The following is a 20,176-nucleotide window of genomic DNA, read 5'->3' as shown; positions in this document are numbered from 1 at the left end:
GAAACCAAAATGCTTGTTTACAATGCTATTGTACTACGAACCTTACTGTATGCTTGTACAGGTAGACCACTTATAAACGCCATCTCTAAGTCCTCAAAAGATTCCATCAACGGTGTCTCCGAAAATTTTTACACATCACTTGGGAAGACAGGCAAACTAATACAGTTGCAGTGTACTGGAAGAAGCAAAGATCACCAGTGTTGAAGCAATGATTCTTCAACATCAACTTCGTTGGACTGGTCATGTTGTGCGGATGCCTGATTATCGTCTTCCAAAGCAACTACTCTATTCCAAACTTAAAAATGGAAAGTGTAATGCTGGTGGTCAACAAAAGAGGTTTAAAGACTGCCTCAAGGCAAATCTTAAAAAATGTAACAATTGGGAAACCCTTGCCTGCGAGCACTCCAGTTAGGGAACAGCCTTTACCAAAGGTGTCATGGGCTTTGAAGATACTCAAAGTAAGGGGAAGTGCGTCCTATGGAGCGAATGCAGGCTGCAAGGTTATCCCAGAAGCCAGAACAGTGAGAGGGAGTGCTGCGCTGCGCTCCCTCTCGCTGTTCTAGCTTCTGCCTTAGTGGTGCGGAGCCTCTGCGGGGCAGCAGGGAGCCTTCATGCCGCTGCCCTGTGGAGGCTTCATGTGGCTATCTCTGGCTTTTGCGGGAGGTGGGGGAAGGCACAGAGCACACAGCTCTGTCCCTTCCCCCACCTCCCAGAAGAGCCCCCAAGAGCCACGCTCCCTTTAAAGAGCGCACGGCTCTTGCGGGAGGTGGGGGGAAAGCCATTAGGCTTGCTTTCGCTGAAGCCAGGAGGGCAAGAGGGATCGATGTGCACTGATTCCGCTTACTCTCCTTGCTTCAGGGATAGCTCCACAAAACACATGAAACACGGACCTCCAGGCAGTCTTCAAGAGCAATCTTCAAAATAGAAAGGATATTCGGAGTATTTTTTAAAGCTCTCCTGAAGATTATGGGAACTAGAAAGTCCCTTTTGCTGAAACTAGCCATGGGCGACTTCAGAACTGGCTTGGTATTTACAAGCTTTTTTGGCAAGCATCTGAATAGGGAAAAGCTTAATTTGATTTTAGGGAGTTTTTTCATGACTTGTCATATGCCAGAGACCTTTAGGTACCCAAGGAAGCTGTCTTAGGCCAAGGTACATTATCTCTCCCTGTATTGTCTACATCAGCCTTTGCCAACCTGGTATCTGTCTCTGATGTTTCAGACTACATCTATTATCAGACCCAGCTAACATGACCAAAAGTCAGGGATGGTGGGATAAGAAGTTCACTACATCTGGAGAGCAGCAGATATGCAGAGGTTGGCCTATATTCACTGGCAGCGGCTCTGCAAGAGCTAAATCCAGATAATAGGGCAGCGGTTCAAAAAGTAAGAATTAGATAGATTTGTGAAATTAAAAAAAAGTTTTATTGACAGGGCATCACATGGCACTCAGGCAGTCTTTATCACAGTATGATAAAACGGGCAAACCTCATGCATATTTGTATGGATACAAAGTTTTCCAAGACTCTTTATTCAGGCCATTTCTCAAAGTTGCATCCAGCGTGTGGAAGGCCACCTGGTCACGATTAGACCCTATCAACACATGTTCTAAGGGAAAAAACAACAACAGGAGATGACAGGGTACAGCACAGGGAGAGAAACAGAAACACCATGGAAATGGGGGTGGGAAGTCGGGGGGCTATTATGTATTGAAATGTATGTGTGAAATTTTGGAAAACTTAATAAAAAACTTCACAAAGGAAAAGAACAGGAGGAGGAGGAAGAAGGAAATCTATTTATCCATTATAGCCGTGCCACTGTCAAAACGGGTCAGTGACTATAAGGAAAGCATGAGCAGTCTGAAGGGGTTCATCCCCCTGATGACAATGGACAGGGGAGGGGCTGGAAAGGCTTGGGCAAAAGTAGCCTGGGAAGGTTTATGCTGAATGGGTTTTCCTTCTCCCATGCAAACTAATATAGTGAGCGCAGGGGGACACTATCAGGAGAGGGCAAAACTGTCAGCTTCAGGTTCCCTTATTTTTTCGTTTTTCCAGTCTTAAATCCACTTCTCCACATTTCCACATCAGTTTGAGATTCTTAAAAAATAAGCCCACATGAAAATTCACCAGCATTTTAGTGCAAATTTATCCTAATATTCACATGCAATTTTATGTTATTATACACTAGTTTGAAAAGTAATATCCCCTAACATAATGCTTTTTGTGTTATTTTCACCAATGCACACATTTTTCTGCATGCTTTACTATGTGCATTTTTGTATTTGGCTGAAGATCTGCATTGTAAAATCTGGAGAAGCATGAATTTCAAAGGACAACTGTGTTTTGGTTCATATATTTATTAAACAGTGTGAATTAGACAGCTTTGCCTTTAACTTCAAATTGAATCAAATTTCCCCCCTATCCTTACATACCACCTCTAGAAAATTCCCTCCAAGCAATCCTGAGTAGTTCAGGGCAATCAGGCAGTGATTAGCTTATAGGACATACATGAGGGTGGAGGTGTTGTGGCTGTTTGGTGGAAGGCTGCAATGGCCTACCCTCCTAGCTTTGCAGAGAGATGGTTTTCCCCCTTTTGATAATGAAAACAAGAAATGTTAAATTTGGCCAAATCTTCAAAACATTTTGGATATAAATAATCTCAAGGGGGAGAGGTAGCATGGGTTTCAGCAAGTGCTGAGGTCCTGAAGCTGCTGAGGGACCCTCCAAACCGATCAATGGAAGAGGCTGAGTGTGAGGAAAGCATCTCCTTCCCAAAAAAGACCACTGCCACAGAAACACAGCAACCCCAGTGTTACCATATTTTGTGGTCATTTTATTCCTCTATAGTGCCCTGGAACAACTCAACTTCAAGGGCATTGGGAGGAGGTGAACCAAGATGTTTCAGGAAACCGCCCCCCAGTACATATTTCTAATAGTAAAAGAGCCCCCAATGTAGGCATATGTGGTGAAAGGGAGCGCCATCATTTTGCCCAGAGTCCCCTCAACCTTCGAATCCTAGAATTGTAGAGGACCGCCAGGGCCACCTAGCCCAACCCCCTGCAACTCAGGAATCTTTCGCCCAACCTTGGCCTTGAACCCACAACCCAGAGATCAAATGTTTCCTGCTCCAATGACTGAGAGGCAGTCCAGTTTGGGAATGACTATCTGAGGCTTCAATGAGTTAATGGATTGGGTGAAATTGACCTGACTGGATCAGAACAGTAAACCAACACAACCCCAAGTATCCTACTGGCTTTCTCAGATTTGCTTTTCCTCTGTTCCCTCATCACTCCTCATTTGGGGTTCTACTTTTGGTCATAACAGATGAGCTCCCCCCTTTAACAGTACTATATGCCTGAGCAAAGTCCTGCCATTCACCTTCTCTGGCCTCCTACTAAAGAAATAAAAACACATTGGGCATCTGACACAACTTGGTTCACATTAAACCAGAATAACATTGGCAGTTTGTAGCTTTCAGGATCTGGAGTTTCAGAGAAGGCACTGTCTCCATGAAAGGTGACTGTGTGAAAAGTCTTATGAAAGGTGGTTATTTGGCAATATCCAGATTGAAAGAGGCTAGACGTGCTCGTCTTTCCAGGGCTGGTGAATCCTGTTCACCCCTTGCAGAGAAACTATGGAGGCAAACCCTTCCCGGAAACCACTGCCAGTAAGAGCTCTAAGGAAACACGTCAGGCTATCCTTCTTTTGGGCCCCAACATCACACTGGCCTGTCCAAATTGTAGTGGCTGGAGCTGGGCCCCAAGGCTGGATTTTGAGGAGAACCATAGTTGAGGGGGGCCTGTGGCTGCTTTGCTCTGAGTCTCAAACCAGCCAGGCTTGAGTTGCAGGGGTCTCTGTACAAGAATTGTGAGGCACTCGGTCCATACGGTGAACTGGGAGGCCCAGAAGGGCTTGCCAGGCTGTTGAAGGTTTCCAGAGATGGAACGCCAGATGTGGAGGCTGCTGAAGCTGCTGGGAACACACCTTGGGGTGGAAAGGAATTGATGTTCATGGAGTTGAAGAGCTGGAACCCTTTGCTATGGATGGGGTTGGCATGCAGCCCCTTGGGAGCCCAGGTACTGTAGGCGTAGGTCGGGTAAAGGTCCTCATACGGGTTCCTTGTCAAGACGTTGAGCTGGGAGCTGAACGGCCCTTTACAGAGCTCTGTTTGCTGGTGACGCTCCTTTTTCCGCCACTTGGCTCTGCGATTCTTAAACCAAACCTTGAGGGAGAAAAAGGAAGAAAGAAGCAGAAAGGAAAATTCTACTCTCCAATGCAGTGGTCCGTAAAATTCAGTGGCTGAGTGAACTGATTAAGAATTTCCTTTTGTCCACATTTTTAATCAAACTGACTTAATTTGTTCCTCAAACAAATAAACTGGCCAATACAAAATTATTGTTCAGATTTAGTACTTCTCTAGATTTTGTGGTATTATTTGTGGCTCAAAAACATACAAAAATGCCTTATGAATGTGCATTTTAGGATAAAATACATTTACAAGTTTACATTGAGAGACTTCCGGGTTAGTGCCAACATCTAATGGCGGATTCCCTCCGAGCTCCAGAGGGGATCGGCTCAGTAGGGATCGGGTTCTGCCGCACCGGCGACACGGGGACCCTTAAAAACCACAGGTGTGGATGCCTGTGGACGTGGTGACTCGGCGGGCACCATTAGCGCCCCCCTGACCTGCAAAGGAGCCTTTTTAAAGGCTTCGGAACGGGGGACGGGGAGCGGCGCGGTGCTGAGAGTCTTATGCTTCCCCTGCTGAGCGAAGCCGCATGCCATGGATGAAGAGCGCTGACTTTTTCCTTTAAACATTCGGACTAAAAGCAACAACCCGTGAGTAACAAGGAAATTGGACTTAAAAGGGAATTTTTTTTCTTTTAAATTCGGTACGATCGGGGGAGGGGTAAAAAGGAAGTCCGCCCCCCCCCCCGTCTTGTAGATAATCTAAAGCAAGGACCAGATAACTAAAGTTGAGAGAAACATCTTTGCTTTTTTGGAAGAAAAATCATTATTTTCGCGATTGGACAGTACAACTAATTTTGCTGGAGGATAAGAGTCGGTTTAGGCTAAAGTGTAACCCCCCCCCCCCCCCGAGATCCGGGAGTGATCCGGAGAGAGACTGTCAAAAGATTGTGCCTATGGAATTGTCGAAAACCACTTTGATATGTTTTATGAAACTGCAGTATACAGTGGTACCTTGGTTCTCAAACACAATGGTACTTAAACAACTTGGAACCCAAACACTGCAAACCCAGAAGTGAGTGTTCCGGTTTACGAACTTTTTTCAGAAGCCAAACATGCTCCATTTTGAGTGTTACGCTTCTGATTTGAGTGCCACACTTTTGTTTTGAATGTTACGCTGAGGTCTGTCTGTTTTTGCTATTTATTTTGTGTTTGTGTTTTCGCGGCTTTTTTGTTTTGTTTTTGTAACTCTGTGGAACCCAGTTCAGCTACTGATCGATTGACTGATTGTGTGACTGCAGTACATTGTTTATTGCTTTCATTTTATGGATCAATGGCCTCGTTAGATAGTAAGATTCATGTTAAATTGCTGTTTTGGGGGTTGTTTTTAAAAGTCTGGAACAGATTAATCCATTTTGCATTACTTTCTATGGGAAAAGCACACCTTGGTTTTAGAACTTTTTGGAACCGACTTCCAGAACGGATCAAGTTTGAGAACCAAGGTACCACTGTACAAGTATTTATATATATTTTTATTTATTCATTTATACCCTACCTTTTTTCCTGATAGGACTCAAGGCTTAGTCATTTAGGGATTTAAACACTAATGTGAACACCATAAACTGGGCCTGAAAATGAACTGGCAACTAATGCAACTGTTTTTAAACAGGAATCTGTGAGCTCTAAATGGAACCTCAGCATTTTGGACTGATTGAAGTTTGAGTCATCTTCAATAATCCAGTCTGGAAGTTACCAGAGCATGGAATACCGTGGCCGAGACATTTCTATCCAATAGGCATCATAGTCGGTAGATCAGGCAGAGCTGGAATAAGGCACTCCTAGCCACTGAAGCCATCTGAACCTCCAGGGACAGAGTTGAACCCAGGAGCACAGTGCACAGACCTGCTCATTTCAAGAGTGCGCAACTCCATCTCCCAGGTGTGAGAACCTGGGACACACAACACCTTTCTCTTCAGAATTCAGCTTCAGTTTATGGGCCCACATTCATTCCATCACTGCCTCTCCCAGTTCAGATGGGACAGAGAGATAGAGCTGGATGTCATCCATTTATCTGACATCTCACTCCAAATCTCCTGATGATAGTTCCCAGCTGCTTCATATAGATGTTGAATAGCAGGTAAGGAAATATGGAACCCTGCAGGACACTACAGATCAGTTCCCTTGGTGCTGAACAGCAGCTTCCCATAGCTATTTGCTGGAAATGGCCCTGGAGGTAGAAGTGGAACCACTGAAGCAGTGTGCCTCCAATCGCCACCTCCCAGAGGTGCTCCAGGGGGACACTATGGTCAGCAGTATCAAAAGCCGCTGGTGGGCCAAGGAGAATGAGCAGGGTCACACTGCCTTTGTCTCTCTCTCGACAAATGCCATCAACCAGGGTAGCCAAGGCAGTTTCAGTGACCTGGCAAGTGCTGAAGCCACTGGAATGGATCCAAGTAATCTGTTTCCTCCAAGCATGCCTGAGGTTGGACCACCATTGAAATATGATGCCTACAGGATAGCATGAATTATTATTCTCTAATGCTGTAACTTTTTATGGGAGACAATATTCACACCACACATTCTGAGTGACTAAAAGCTGCCTACACCAGCAGAAGCGCCACAGCTGCCAACTTGGTGCTCCCATTAGTGCAACTGCATTGCCCTCACCTCACTCCGGCCCTGCCCCAGCAATTTCTAGAGGCCCCTCCGGTCTGGTGTGCGTTTGTTTTTTGCAGACGTATTCTGCAGCATGTTGCTGATGCAATAATTGTGCATTAGCATTTCACTTATTGTAAGAGAGACAATATTTCATGTCCCCCCAAATTTTCAGTTTTTCAATTGGAAAAATGAGAGACAAGGCTTGGGGGGGAATGGGGTGTTGCTTTTTTCTGACCCCCCACCCCAGCCTTTGCATCTCTAATTACACTTGCTGCCTGTCTCAACACAGCTCTCCACTCACCCTAATCCTGGGCTCCGTCAGATTGGTCCAGCCTGCAATCTCCTCCCTGGTGGTCATGTCTGGGTAGCGATTCCGTTGAAACGTGGCCTCCAGCTCCTGGAGTTGCTGGCTGGTGAAATGAGTCCTCTGCCTACGTGGCTTCTTCTTCCCCACGTTGGCCTCCTCCTCACCGCTGGAATCTGAAGACTTGCACTGAGAAACCTCACCATTCTCTCCTGTAAAGAACCAGGAACATGGGAGATGTCAGCATGTACAGTGGGCATCAAGCTCACTACCTGCCTTCTGTATTGATTTTATGGTATTTCATGCTTTTTGCATTCACAGATTTTATTGTACATCACCCTGATTTCATTTATTATATTCCTTTGCCACTTTTCACTCACACAGCTCACATGACAATAACAGAACAACATAATTACAACACAAATCCTATTGACAAATCATCAGTAAAACAACCATCTTCTCTAGAACACTCTTAACAAAACAACAACAAAAATAAGCTAAACAGCACAACTTTCTGCACTGAAAAAAGTAAACGAACTGAAGAGCACTGGACAGCTGGGAAAACAATGACCAGTAAAGGGATTTCTAACTGAATAACCTAGATTGAGCATTTGACTATTTTTAAGAAATATTGTATACACAACTGACAGGTAGTTTCCTTTTATCTATTTCTTTCTCTTTTTTCTCTCCTTACTTTTCTCTCAGATGAAGGGGAAGGACAGTTTAGACCCTGTGTGAGAGGCAGGTCATGGGAGATCTCCTGGGGTGGGAGGCTGTGGGAAGAGAATGATGAGCCCAGGTGAGAGTGGGGAAGGCACACTTTCCTCTGCAGGGGATAAAAGCTAAGTTATAGTGATGAGGGAGGATCTTGTAGTTTTTTCTTCAGTTTCTTCTTTCTTTAGTTTCTTTCTTCTGTTTATTTCCTGTAGATTAATTTGCTTCTTTTACTGTGAAAACTTCAAAAAACAAAAAACCAAGAAACTCCCCCCCAACAACCAAAAACAAAGCACTGTTGAATACATCTATTTAGTTTAAGAAGCAGTCTAAAGTATTTTTCTAAATAAATAATTGCTATGTTCTCTAGGGGAAAGATCTGTAGAGGTACCTACAATGAGGCTAATTTTGCTTACTTCAAACATTACAAACAATTTTTTATTGCTCAACTGGATAACTTGGAGTAACTTTCCACCCTGGAACCTTTTAGCACAGCTGTGGCATTGACTTTCTGCACTATAAAAATTATAGTTCGACACAATACTTTACAATGCTGCACTGCCCCCCCCAAATTGTACGCTGAACACACCCACAGGCAAAACCAGTGCTTTTTTTAAAAAAAGGGAAAAAAGTTGATGGTACTCACCATAAAGTTGTACAATGCCACACTTTTAACATTTGGGGAAAAAGAGGCGACAGTACTTATTGTGCATCCTTGAGTACCCCAGAAAAATAGCGCTAAACAAAACCGTCCTATAAAGCTTATTGAGAAGGAAATACCTTTTATTTATTTTTTATTTTTATGCTATATGCTTACGTTTTATCAAAAAGGTTCACAATACATCAATTCCATAGATAAGGGAAGGAAAGAGAAATTTCAACACAATACAGTACAAAATAAATTTGCAGTTCAGATAAAGCAGCAGCAAGTTGCCCAACATTAGATTCCTCCTCCTTTAAAAAGCGTAAAACTTATTTACAGATCCCCTTAAGACACTGTCACTATTCTACATCCTTACATTTTAAAACATTCCTTTATTCCTAGTGCTTTATAGTAACACAAGTAGAAGGTTCTCATTTGTAAACATTTTCAGTCCCAGGATTTATGCCTTATCTTAGGATTTAAAAACAGAGTATATAAAACCTTAGAAGGGTGATGATAAAATATTCAAGATTCAGGAAAGTTGTGAAAGTTAATTTCACCTGAAGGAAAAATTTGTCCTTGCGCAGGACTTCACATTAGCTACTGAAACAGCTAACCCAAGTTAGCTGCACATTGGTGCATTTCAGCTGGGCTTGTGTGCTGAATCCTGTATAGCAGGTTCCAGTGAAATAAAGAAGTTTTTTTTTTTGGTGTACTGTAGTGCTGCCACCATAAAAGTGGTGATTTCCCCCATAATTCTACAACAAATAATGTTAAACAGACATTGGTGGCAAGGCAGAAAACTTGTAATTATCAGTGTAATTATCACGTGACTGTTTAACCATGAATTGTAGGCAGAATACTGTCAGTCAAGGCTCCTGAAGTTGGAACCCCCCCCAATCCAAAAAACACAGGAATAAAGTCTCTTTCACACGAACTTCAACCATTTTTGGTCCAGACTCTGCTGGCGAAGCTCTCAAATCCTTCATGTTCAACTTGACAAATTCTCTTGTTCATTTCAAAACAGTTCCAGGCAGGTTACTATGCAAGCAAACGTTTCCGAGCAGCATTCTGCAGATAGATTGTGGAAACCGATTCCGGGATCCGTCCTCCTGTCGAGGCTCCTTCTAAGTCTTCCCAACTCTGCCAGGTCCTGAGGCTCATGAAGCTCCCTGGTATCCGAAGAAGTCTGCAAGCACACGAAAGCTCATACCAACAACGAACTGAGCTGATCTCTAAGGTGCTACTCGAAGGAATTTCTCCCTTTTGTTTCGACTACGGCAGACCAAGACGGCTACGTACCTGTGACTAGAAGGCAGAGCGGCAATTTAAAAACGACAAAGGCTGCTGGAATGGGGGGAAGGGTGCAAAGCGCGGGCGAGCCGTGGCCCTCGGGGGCTTGGCGGGCCGCCGCCTCTCAGTCCCGCTTGGCCGCGCGCCCCTGCCGCGCGCCCTCGTTCCAGGCCGCGTAGACGAAGAGCGCCAGCACGGTGTGCACGGCCAGCACGGCCAGCACGGCGCTGTAGAAGTAGCCGTCCCGGGTGGACATGCCCAGGAGCCCCTCGAAGAGGTAGGCCTTGGAGAAGAAGTAGAGCCCGATGGGCAGCAGGATCATCAGCGTGGTGAAGAAGAGCAGCGTCTTGAGGGTCGAGGCCAAGTTGGCCTCGAAGCGGGGCTCGGGCCGGGCGGCCTTGGCGTCCATGACGGAGAAGGGAAGCGGAGGAGCTGCGCGCGCCGAGAGCGGCCACGTCAGCTGACGCCCGCCCTTCCCGGCCTCCCCCGCGGCCGCCGGTCACGTGACCGAGGAACGGCCCTTCTAGCAAGCGCTCCCTCGCTGTTCCACTGCTTCCAAGGCCAGTATCGCTGAGGGCGGGGGAAATCAGTAATGGATTCCCCCTTGGTGAATCAGTTACTGTTCCCTTTTCATTACTGGTTACCTTGATGGATTTCCCCTTTTATTTATTTTGTAGGAAAATAAGCTATTTCACATACAAAGGAGAAAGAGAGAGTGTTCACTTTCCCCTGAGTGATTAAGGACAATTAACCATATTTACTTGAATCTAATGCTCATCTTTTTTGGCCAAATTACATAGTGAAAATTCAGGTGTGCATTTGATTCAATGGCACATTTACATTCGCCAGCAAATGCTTTTTTTTTTTTTTTTTTTTGGTTTCAAGGTTCTGAAAACAGGTGCGCGTTAGATTCGATACAAAATTAAAAAAAAATCCTTCCAGTAGCTCCTTAGAGACCAACTAAGTTTGTTATTGGTATGAGCTTTCATGCGCATGCGCACTTCTTCAGATACCTGTTAGATTCAGATGTCAGTTAGATTCGACGGCACATTAGACTCGAGTAAATACGGTTTCACTAATCCACCAGCCACACTGAAAGGGAAGTTATGCAGTGGGCTGAACCTGCAAACAGACCCTTAAAACTGTAGCAACCTGGTGTAACCATAACATACATCTATCATTCCAGAGAAAGGGCCAGAGCAGAAGCAACCTTAATAATCTCATTCGTACCCTTTGGGCCAATTAACACATTTCTTCTTATAACCAGCTTCAAGAATGTGTCACTGATCTGAATAACCAGTAACACGTGGGCCATAGGTGACCACAAACTGCAGTTTTGTCCAAAACTGTCTGAAAGTGCAGGTTTTTACAAGGGGATACAAACACAGTGCTTACAACAATCTGAAATCCATAAGTAGGTCTGATTTATTTTTGGATTACTAATTAAAATGCCTCATTGTTCAAATCTTCTATGGATGTTTGTGGAATACAAGAAATGAACTTTTCCCGCGACTCTAAAGTTGATTAAAGTATTTGATCAATGTGGATTTGTGTAACAGTGTAAGTAGGTTGTCCTTCCCTTATACCTCTTCCATGAAACACATGTTTTAAAATGTCAAGGCTTGCAAAAGAAAAAGAAAAAAAAGTAAGATACAAATTTTGAATCAAGTATCCATTTAGTAAGTATGATTATATTGGGGGGGGGGGGGAGAGATGTTCTTTCATTAAAGAATTTCTGGGGCCTATTGAGCCATTCTAAAAAAAAAAAAATCCCTTAAATAAAATAAAACGTTATTATTTCAGGAGGGTTTCGCATTTCATGCAGCACAGGAGGCAGTGATGACCACCAAGCATGAATGGCTTTAAAAGAGGCATAGACTTGTGCATGGAGGAGGAGAAGGCTATCAGTGGCCAACAGCCACAATGTTCTCTGAATGTCACTTGCTGGGAGGGGCAGGTGCGCCAATAGCGCACAGGATGCTGTACTAGGTGAGCCATTGGCCTGATCCAGCAGACGCTCTTTTCAAGTTCTTATTTACCTGCCTGCTGTTAGGAATATAGGAAGCTATCTTTTACCTTTTGGCCGGCTCATATAGCTCCTATAACTGAAGTGAGCAGAAGGTAGATCTGGGTAATTTGATACCCCAAAGTTAACAATAACAAGTAAAATAGCAAGTTTTTTTTTTTAAATGTTTCTCTGTCATTTTGTTTCCTGTAAAAGAAGAATATTAATGGGTTGCCTTAGCAACCTTAGCAGCTGTGCTGGACAGTTTTGTGTTCAAATCTGTAGAAACTCAGCTCTAGATTTGTACTCCCCATTTTATTTTTATTTGTTTATTAAATTTGTATACTGCCCTTCATCCATAGACCTGAGAGCAGTTCACAACATAAAAATACAAGATAAGAAACACAAAATACCAAATAAAAGCAAGAATAGAACAGAACCAGTAACCCTTCCTTGCGCACACCATAACCCCTAGCCCAAGGCCAGGTTGAAGAGGGATGTTTTCGCCTGGCGCCTGAAGGTGTACAGTGGAGATGTCAGCCTGAACCTCCCAGTCCAAGTATCAAAGTCAAGTGGACTAGCAGCTGAATCTTGCTTCAGCCCTGGTGACAGGACAGCATTTCCCACCACAGCAGACCAGTCCGCCTGGCACATGCCGCTCTGTCTGCCAACGCCTCTGCTCCACACCCTGCTCCGCATCCTAACAGGGACCTAACAGAAGAGCTGGCCCTGTTGGTGGACACAAGGGAGATCCTATAGGCCTGAAGTCTGCCTGCACCTGGCCTGTGGAGTGACTCTCCGGGGTTCTCTTTCACCTCCTTGGTGGTCCTGGTGTTGTGTTCCTATGAGCTTCAGCCCTTCCCAGAGATGAGAGAGGCAGCTGCTTTACCCAAAGGCAAACCACTGAGTCCATCTAACAGAGCATTGTCTATAATAGCTGAAAGAAGGTCTACTGGATTTTGAGGAGACCCTGCCTGGAGAAAATGGTGCAGACTGAAACGGAGGCGTTTTCTGTACAAGGCATGGGTCTTATCCAGGGGTCAGCAACCCTTTTCAGCCATGTGCCAGTCCACTGTCCCTCAGACCATGTCGTGGGCCAGACTATATATATATATATTTTTTTTTGGGGGGGGGGAATGAACGAATTCCTATGCCCCACAAATAACCCAGAGGTGCCTTTTAAATAAAAGCACACATTCTACTCATGTAAAAACACGCTGATTCCCGGACCGTCCGTGGGCCAGATTGAGAAGGCGATTGGGGCCCACAGGCCTTGGGTTGCCTACCCCTGGTCTTGTCCCTTGGCCTCTGCTAGGTGTGCCCTCTTACACAGGCTCTTACACATTTGTGTGGGGCTGGCTGTGATGGGGAGCAGCAGCCACCAGCTCCTCCTCAAACAATACTTAAAAGGTAAAGGTACCCCTGACCGTTAGGTCCAGTCTGGGGTTGTGCGCTCATTTGCTCTATAGACCGAGGGAGCCAATGTTTGTCCGCAGACAGTTTTTCCAGGTCATGTGGCCAGCATGACTAAGCAGCTTCTGGCGAACCAGAGCAGCGCACGGAAACGGCGTTTACCTTCCTGCCGAAGTGGTACCTATTTATCTACTTGCACTTGACGTGCTTTCCAACTGCTAGGTGAGCAACAGGAGCTCACCCCATCGCGGGGATTTGAACTGCCAACCTTCCAATCAGCAAGCCCAAGTGGCACAGTGGTTTAACCCACAGCGCCCCCTGCATCCAAGTTTTACCTCTCTCTAAATTACATTGTCAGGAACAGCCCAAAGATGTAGCAAAGATTCTTTCTTTTTACATCAAAGCACTGTATACAGCTGCTTGGTTTTTTATACCTGTAAGTGAAGCAGCAGCAGCACAGGGGAGAGAGGGTGTCCTGCTTCCAGATCTAAAATAATCATTCTCAATAGCTTTCAGCCTTGTAGAGCGGATGGGGGGAGGATACAGATATTATACAGGTATCTGACCATTTGTACATATGCTGCAGGCTACCAACAGCTTTAGGAAGGGATTATTTGGGGAAATGATGTGGTTAAGACTCTGGGCTGGCCCTCACATTAGGCAGAGTGAGGCAGCTACTTCATGTGGTGGATGTGAAGGGTGGGAAGAGTGGCAACAAAGTGCTTGATGGCAGAATTTTTGTGTGCCACACAGGCTCCCCTGTGCCCCCTAAGCTCGCCAAATGTCCTCAGTTTTTGTGAAGGAAACGATCCTAAAACAAGGTTCAGCTGTTGCTAGTCTGATCAGCTTCATTATATGGAAGCAGGAGAGGCCTGCGCTGCTCCAGTCCGAATTTGATCCCTCTCTTCGGTGTGGCTGGGGAGGTTGGTCCTGAGGCAGAAAAGCCAAGTGTCTCCCTTCCCATCACCTCCACCACCTTGCCCATTGGTAGAAATATTATTGCACATCAAGAAAAAAAGCTTGACACCATTTCCGACCCTTTCATGGCATTTCAAATCTGCCCCTGTGTGCCAGCTGCCCTGGCAGTGTCAAGCTTGGCTGACAAGCACCTACAATTGCTTATTCTGTCCAAGACGCTGGAAGTGTTTATGAGCATAACAGGAAATAATGATAAACAGGAGTTTAATAACTTTCTCCTTTAACCTAAGCTAATCCTGGGTACTTGCATAGACTGAATTGCAGGGTCAGGTGTTACTGCAAAGCAGGCGCGATTAACCCAGGACAGGCTGTCCTGAGACAATTTGTTTGTCATTCACCTCTGGGACGCTGATGTTCTCAGCTAGAGTTAACTGGCCAGTTTCAGGCTAAAGGACAGGCTAATATACTAAGATTTTCACTGGCTCCTGTCCACTTCCTGCCTCTGTGAGGTGAGTGGCTACTCAGGAGAAGAGATCGGCAAATCTGACAGTTTCAGTTTCTCTCAAATTGAGTTCTTCACGTTACCATATTGGTTTGCAGGGTTGTCTTTAAAAAAAACAAAACACTCGTGAAAATTAATCAGCATTTTTGAATTTCTACTGCACAGATTTTTGCACACAATCTTGCCTAGTAGACACATTTTTGCAAAGGAGTTTTCCAAGTTATACTGCACTTTTCAGTAATTTTCACTAATGTATGCATTTTTATGCACAGTTCACCTGAGTATATACATTTTTGCACATATTACTCGGCTGGAGAATTGCATTTCAAAACTAAGAGAAGTGTGAATTTTTAAAGGAATGGTTGTGTTTCAGTTCAGGGATTGTTTCAGAAAGTGAGAATTAGGCGCTGAATCAAATTGCTCCCAATCCTTATTAGGGAGAGGGCCTTTCTCATCAGTGACACTCCAGGTACACTGGAGAGGCTCAGTGCCAGCTGAAGGCCTCTTTGTTCTCCCAAGATTTTAAAATCTGAATTTCTATCACACTGATTGTATATAAAAAAAGTGCTGCAATTGTTCTTATAATTCATATTGAAATTTATAGTTTTATCTTTGTGAGCCACTCAAATAATTATGTTATTGGTCAGCCTCTATAAATTCCTTAATCATTATTGTAATTGAAAGTACACTATATCTTTTTCACACAGCTCTCTAAGATACCTGCTCTGACTGAGTAGAACAAAGCGCTATCTTGTATGTCAATCTGGGTAATTTCTGAGAAGCTTGCAAGGAGGGCATGAAGACAACATCTACCCCCTCTTACTTATCTCAACACTTGGTACCCAGAGATACAGTGCTTCTGAACAGGGAGGTTCCACTTAGCTATCATGTTTAATAGCTTTCTTGTGAAAAAGTATATCCTGAATCTGTTGCCTGCCTGTCAACTTCAGTGGGTGACCCCATGCTCTGGAAGGAGAAAGGGACAGACCTTTAATTCCAGTCTGCCTTTTCACAGGAGGCATCATTTTTAAAAGCCTCTTCCACTGGCACAAACGGGGGGACATGTGCCATGTTGTGACATGTGCAAGGCCTCTGTGAGCCAAGAGCACCTGTGTTTGGGATGCTGTCAACATTTAAATTGTAAGCTGTTTGGGGCAAGGGCTTGACATTCTTGCTAATATTACTTTGCCTCCCACCACATGCAGTACTGGAGTACAGAAGAGTATAAACTGTCTGAATTAGGTCAAATCTCTGCAGGGCATACTTGCCCTTTCTGCTTCCAATTACTCTTGCATGGCTTGAAGTTGAAGCAAATGAAGGATTAGAAAATATCTCAGATCAAGAGATTATAAACAGAAAAACAATTATCTATTAATACTACTCCAGAAAGCATGCAGATCTGAAGGAAGATGGTCACACCAGCAACTGGGCCCAAATATAGATCAGATTTTAAGGATCTGTGGTGTTCCCGCTGTCCATTTCAAAATATTGTCCTGATTTGCTGTTCTTCCCTCACTTAACTCTGTTTCTTTGCCACAATCCCATATATTTTCAGCATTTATTCTTGGCCTCCCATTCTTGAATCCTAGATTACTTAATCCATAAAAGTTCTGGCTCCCTGGTTCTTTAATTGCAGTTGCTAACACCGTCTGGAATCTCTGTTCTAGACTCCAACCATGTATTGAGAAAGTGGAAACTAATTCCCCCCTTTGCTGCTCTGATTATGTGGGCAGGAGTTTGGATGAGGCTGGAAAGAAATGCTACTTTTCTCAAGAGAACTGAAAGAGGGATCACCATTGCTATATGCATGTACACACTCACCCAGGTTTCACCACTGGCACCCAGGCTTTGCAGGGTTCCAGGTGGTATAAGAAGCCTGCCAGATAGGTTGTGCAACCAGAAGTGACAGTGGAATGAAATAAGTAGGTGTGCACAGTATGGATACCTCTTTCTCATTCTTTTTTCAGTTCCCTTTACTTGCCTCCAGCCTGCTGCAAATTTATGATGTTGCTCATCTGTGCTAACTAAAGGATTACTTTCAGAGGCACCACCACTCCCCGAACCAATGGCTTGGGAGCCCCCAAGAATGCAGGTTTCTTTGATTCCATGCCTTACCTCCACTCTCTGTGCTGGGTGTCCCAGCCAGAGCTCTCGGTGGTATCCCATCGGTGGTCCCATCTGCAGCTTGCAGCAATGTTGACATACTCCCAAAGGTGCAAAGACAGGTCCCTCTGTTCAAGCCCCACTGCTTGGAAGCAGAACCACGATGCCTCCTACTCCACAAAATCTCTCTGGCTGGCAGAGCCTGATGCGTCTGTTTTGCTGTGCTGATGGGAGATGAGCATGGAAGAGGCCGTCCAGGCTACGGAATCCCTTCCCACTGGCTCTTTGAAATCAAAATCCTTACTGGTTGTGAACCTCTGTCCAGGGATCTCCTTCATGGAGCCCCGTTAGCCATATTCTAAAGGCTTAGCCTTCCTCCGCCAGGACTGTCTTAAGGTCTGACTCTTCCTCCCACCAAAGAGGTTTGCAACTTCTTAGGGGCTATTTTGCTCCCAGGGCGCTGCTGTTTTTCAACCCACCTCCCCTCTCTCACATGTTTATTTCTCTTTCCCAGGGCTGGCGTGTTCTTTAGCGCGGCAGGAAGGGTGTGTGTGTGTGTGTGTGTGTGTCAAATATCAGGGACAGCTGAGTGCAATCTAACCAGGTGCCAATCAGGCATGGTCTCCACAGCGGGCTGGGGAAGCTGGATGTGGGGATGGATGAGAAGATGGCAGCTGGGGAGGCCAATGTTTTGTTCAGCTTGTGCTCATTGGAGGAGGAGACGCTGAATGTGCACCATTTCGGCACCAGTTGTCTCTCTGTTTACATTTCCCATTTGGAGTTTCATTCATCCTTGTGGCTTGCCTCTGACACCACTTAATGGGAGAACAGAAGAACTGTCCTGTGAGAGGAGATCAAAGGTCCATCGAGCCCAGGATTGTGTTTCCAACAGTGAGCAGTCAGCTGGCTCAGAATATAGGGATGGGGGAAAGACATTCAGCTTGGTTCACATTTTTAATGCAAACTGACCTAGTTTAAGGATGGGACAGAAATTCCGTTCAGTTCGTGTTGAAAGGCACTTTTTCAAAATGCTATGCAAACTGAAATGCAGCTATCCTTCAAAATTCTCACTGGTATATTTTCTGCAATGAAGAAATTCTCCAAGGGACAAAATGTGTACAAAAATTAGGGGAAAGTGTACATAAGAATGCATGTATCAGTGAAAACATATAAAACTGCATTATATTATGAGATGCGGGTGGCGCTGTGATCTAAGCCACTGAGCTTCTTGGGCTTGCCGACCAGAAGGCTGGTGGTTCAAATCCATGCAACAGGGTGAGCGCCTGTTGCTCTGTCCCAGCTTCTGCCAACCTACCAGTTTGAAAGCACACCAGTACAAGTAGATAAATAGGTAAACAGTGTTTCCGGGCACATCACGGCTTCCGCCATAAGTGGTTTAGTCATGCTGGCCACATGACCCAGAAAGCTGTCTGTGGACAAATGCTGGCTCCCTTGGCCTGAAAAGCAAGATGAACACTGCACCCCATAGTCACCTTTGATTGGACTTAACCATCCAGGGGTCCTTTACATTTACCTTTATATTACGAGAAATATATTGCAAAAATGTGTATAATAAGCAACATTGCAAGAAAGGTATGAATTTGGATAAATGTGCAGTAACATGCTATCAAATTTTCAACGGGACCTAAAAAGAATATTTTGAAATGAAGTTCCATGGTCTGGGGAGGATGGTCAGTCCCTCTCATTTGTCCTCAAACTTTGACACACAAAGATATAGTATCTCTAGACACAGGAATTCCATTTAACTATTGTCACAAAAAATGGTGCAATGTGGAAGATTTCTGTTCACTACATTCCATTCCCCATCTCCATCCCTATTTCCCTCCTTCCCATCTCCTGAATAGTTAGTTAGCATCACAGAGTGTGCTCAGTCTTCATTGGCCTATTTTGGAATTGCCCCTCCTGCATTTCTTTTTATTCTTTTTTTGGGGGGGGGGCATTTGGAGGGTGAGTGAAGCTCACATAAAAGTGAAGCTACATAAAATCTTTGATTTAGTCATTGATGCTTATAGGCAGCTCCCACTTCTGTCGCAGAAGGCCCTTTAAAATAGCTTCTGTGAACTGGGAAGTTACCTAGCCAGACAATGATACTGTTTTTTCTACTTTTAAATATAGCTATGTGTCTCCTACCCCAACCCCCCAGCTCTTTCAATTCATTCCATTCAATTGTTGGACTTCAACACTCAGCATCCCAAACCATTGGCTATGTTGACTGAGGCTGATGGGAGCTGCAATCCAACAACATTGGGAGGGCTTCAGGTTCTCTGTCCCTGGCCTAAAGCCTGGGTTCTGTGATACCACAACACCTTACACTGCATTGAGCACTGCAGTGGAGTCAAGAATGGGAACCATGTAGGCCAAAGATGCTGGAGAGAGTAGAAGCTTAGTGGTTATTGGATGCAGATCCAGTTCTCTTCCAAACCATCAGGCAGATCTCCCCATGCCACCAGCTAACATGGAGGTGGGCAAGCAGGAAGCCTGGAAAGACTGTCTCTTTTGTCCAGGCTGGGCATCCTCTGCAAGGCTGACACAGAAGACGTATAAGATGCTGCCCCTACAGCAGCGGCTAATTAGCCCTTGAAAGATGGGATAGTTGCTTCTTTGCCATCCTAAGGATAAGGTCGGGTTTCCACATTTCCTTTCAGTTGAAAGATTGAAGGCAATGACATGCTCTTCACTTCTCCTTCTTCTCCTCCTCCTCCCAAGATATTCAGACAGACTGGCCTCTGCAAGTCACTTGGGAATCTCTTTCCCCTAGGCAGCTCAGGTTTTCTGAAATCCTCTTAATCCATGGCACTGACACCATCTCTGTAGTCTTTATCATCAGCCTTCCATAAAAGAGTTGCGGTGTATCTTCGTCCATTCTAAGTATCTCCTTTCCAGACTTCCTAGGGCTCTAGCAAGGGTCTGTAGGAGATAATTGGCACTATCTTATCGGGAAAGCAGTTTTTGGAGAGTGTTGAAGGTGGCACAAGAGAGAAGGGGTCATATGCTCCTACCACCATTATCTGTTAACAGCCTTTGTAGGGTTTTGTAGAGCTTGAAAACTCATCAACAGCTTGTTTGACCAGAAATGATAGGGAGAGAAAGAACAAGTGGGTACAACAACATGGGAAAGGATGCTTTAACCATACTACATATGATCCTGCCTTATTCTCATGCAGTAGTAGACTACTGGTCTACAGCTGAGTATTCTTGACTGGCAGTGATCAAAGAGTTCAGGCATAGGCTTTCTCCAGCCATGGATGCCACCTGAGATCCTTTTGGCTGGAGATGCCAGCAATTTAACCTGGTTTCTTTATAAAGACAAAGCTCAGACTGGGAATCTTGGGGTCTCTGTGCAGATGCCCCATGCGGTAAACTGCAGAACTGTACACTGCAGCATCTGTCACCGTGTCCTTCCATTTTCTCCAAAT

The 20,176-nt window shown here is 44.8% G+C and overlaps 1 protein-coding gene and 1 pseudogene across 2 annotated transcripts; both read right to left on the bottom strand.

Moving 5' to 3' along the window:
- Positions 1-2,339: 2,339 nt before the first annotated feature.
- LOC310851952 (pituitary homeobox 3-like) lies at positions 2,340-17,303 on the bottom strand. Its single transcript, XM_083754618.1, has 3 exons — positions 16,752-17,303; positions 7,146-7,360; positions 2,340-4,220 (listed from the first exon to the last, which is right to left on the bottom strand). Exons 1-3 carry the CDS (start codon positions 16,837-16,839, stop codon positions 3,717-3,719), a joined length of 807 nt encoding a protein of 268 aa, XP_083610744.1. The 5' UTR covers positions 16,840-17,303; the 3' UTR covers positions 2,340-3,716.
- LOC310851953 (vacuolar ATPase assembly integral membrane protein VMA21 pseudogene) lies at positions 8,625-10,295 on the bottom strand (annotated as a pseudogene). The gene has a single exon. The product of its transcript is annotated as a vacuolar ATPase assembly integral membrane protein VMA21 pseudogene (transcript).
- Positions 17,304-20,176: the final 2,873 nt, after the last annotated feature.

This window comes from Podarcis gaigeae (genome assembly GCF_964106915.1).
Source record: "Podarcis gaigeae genome assembly, chromosome: 8".
Classification (NCBI taxonomy): Eukaryota; Metazoa; Chordata; class Lepidosauria; order Squamata; family Lacertidae; genus Podarcis; species Podarcis gaigeae.
Note: the sequence above shows the minus strand (reverse complement) of the source record. Positions and strands in the feature narration are given on the sequence as shown.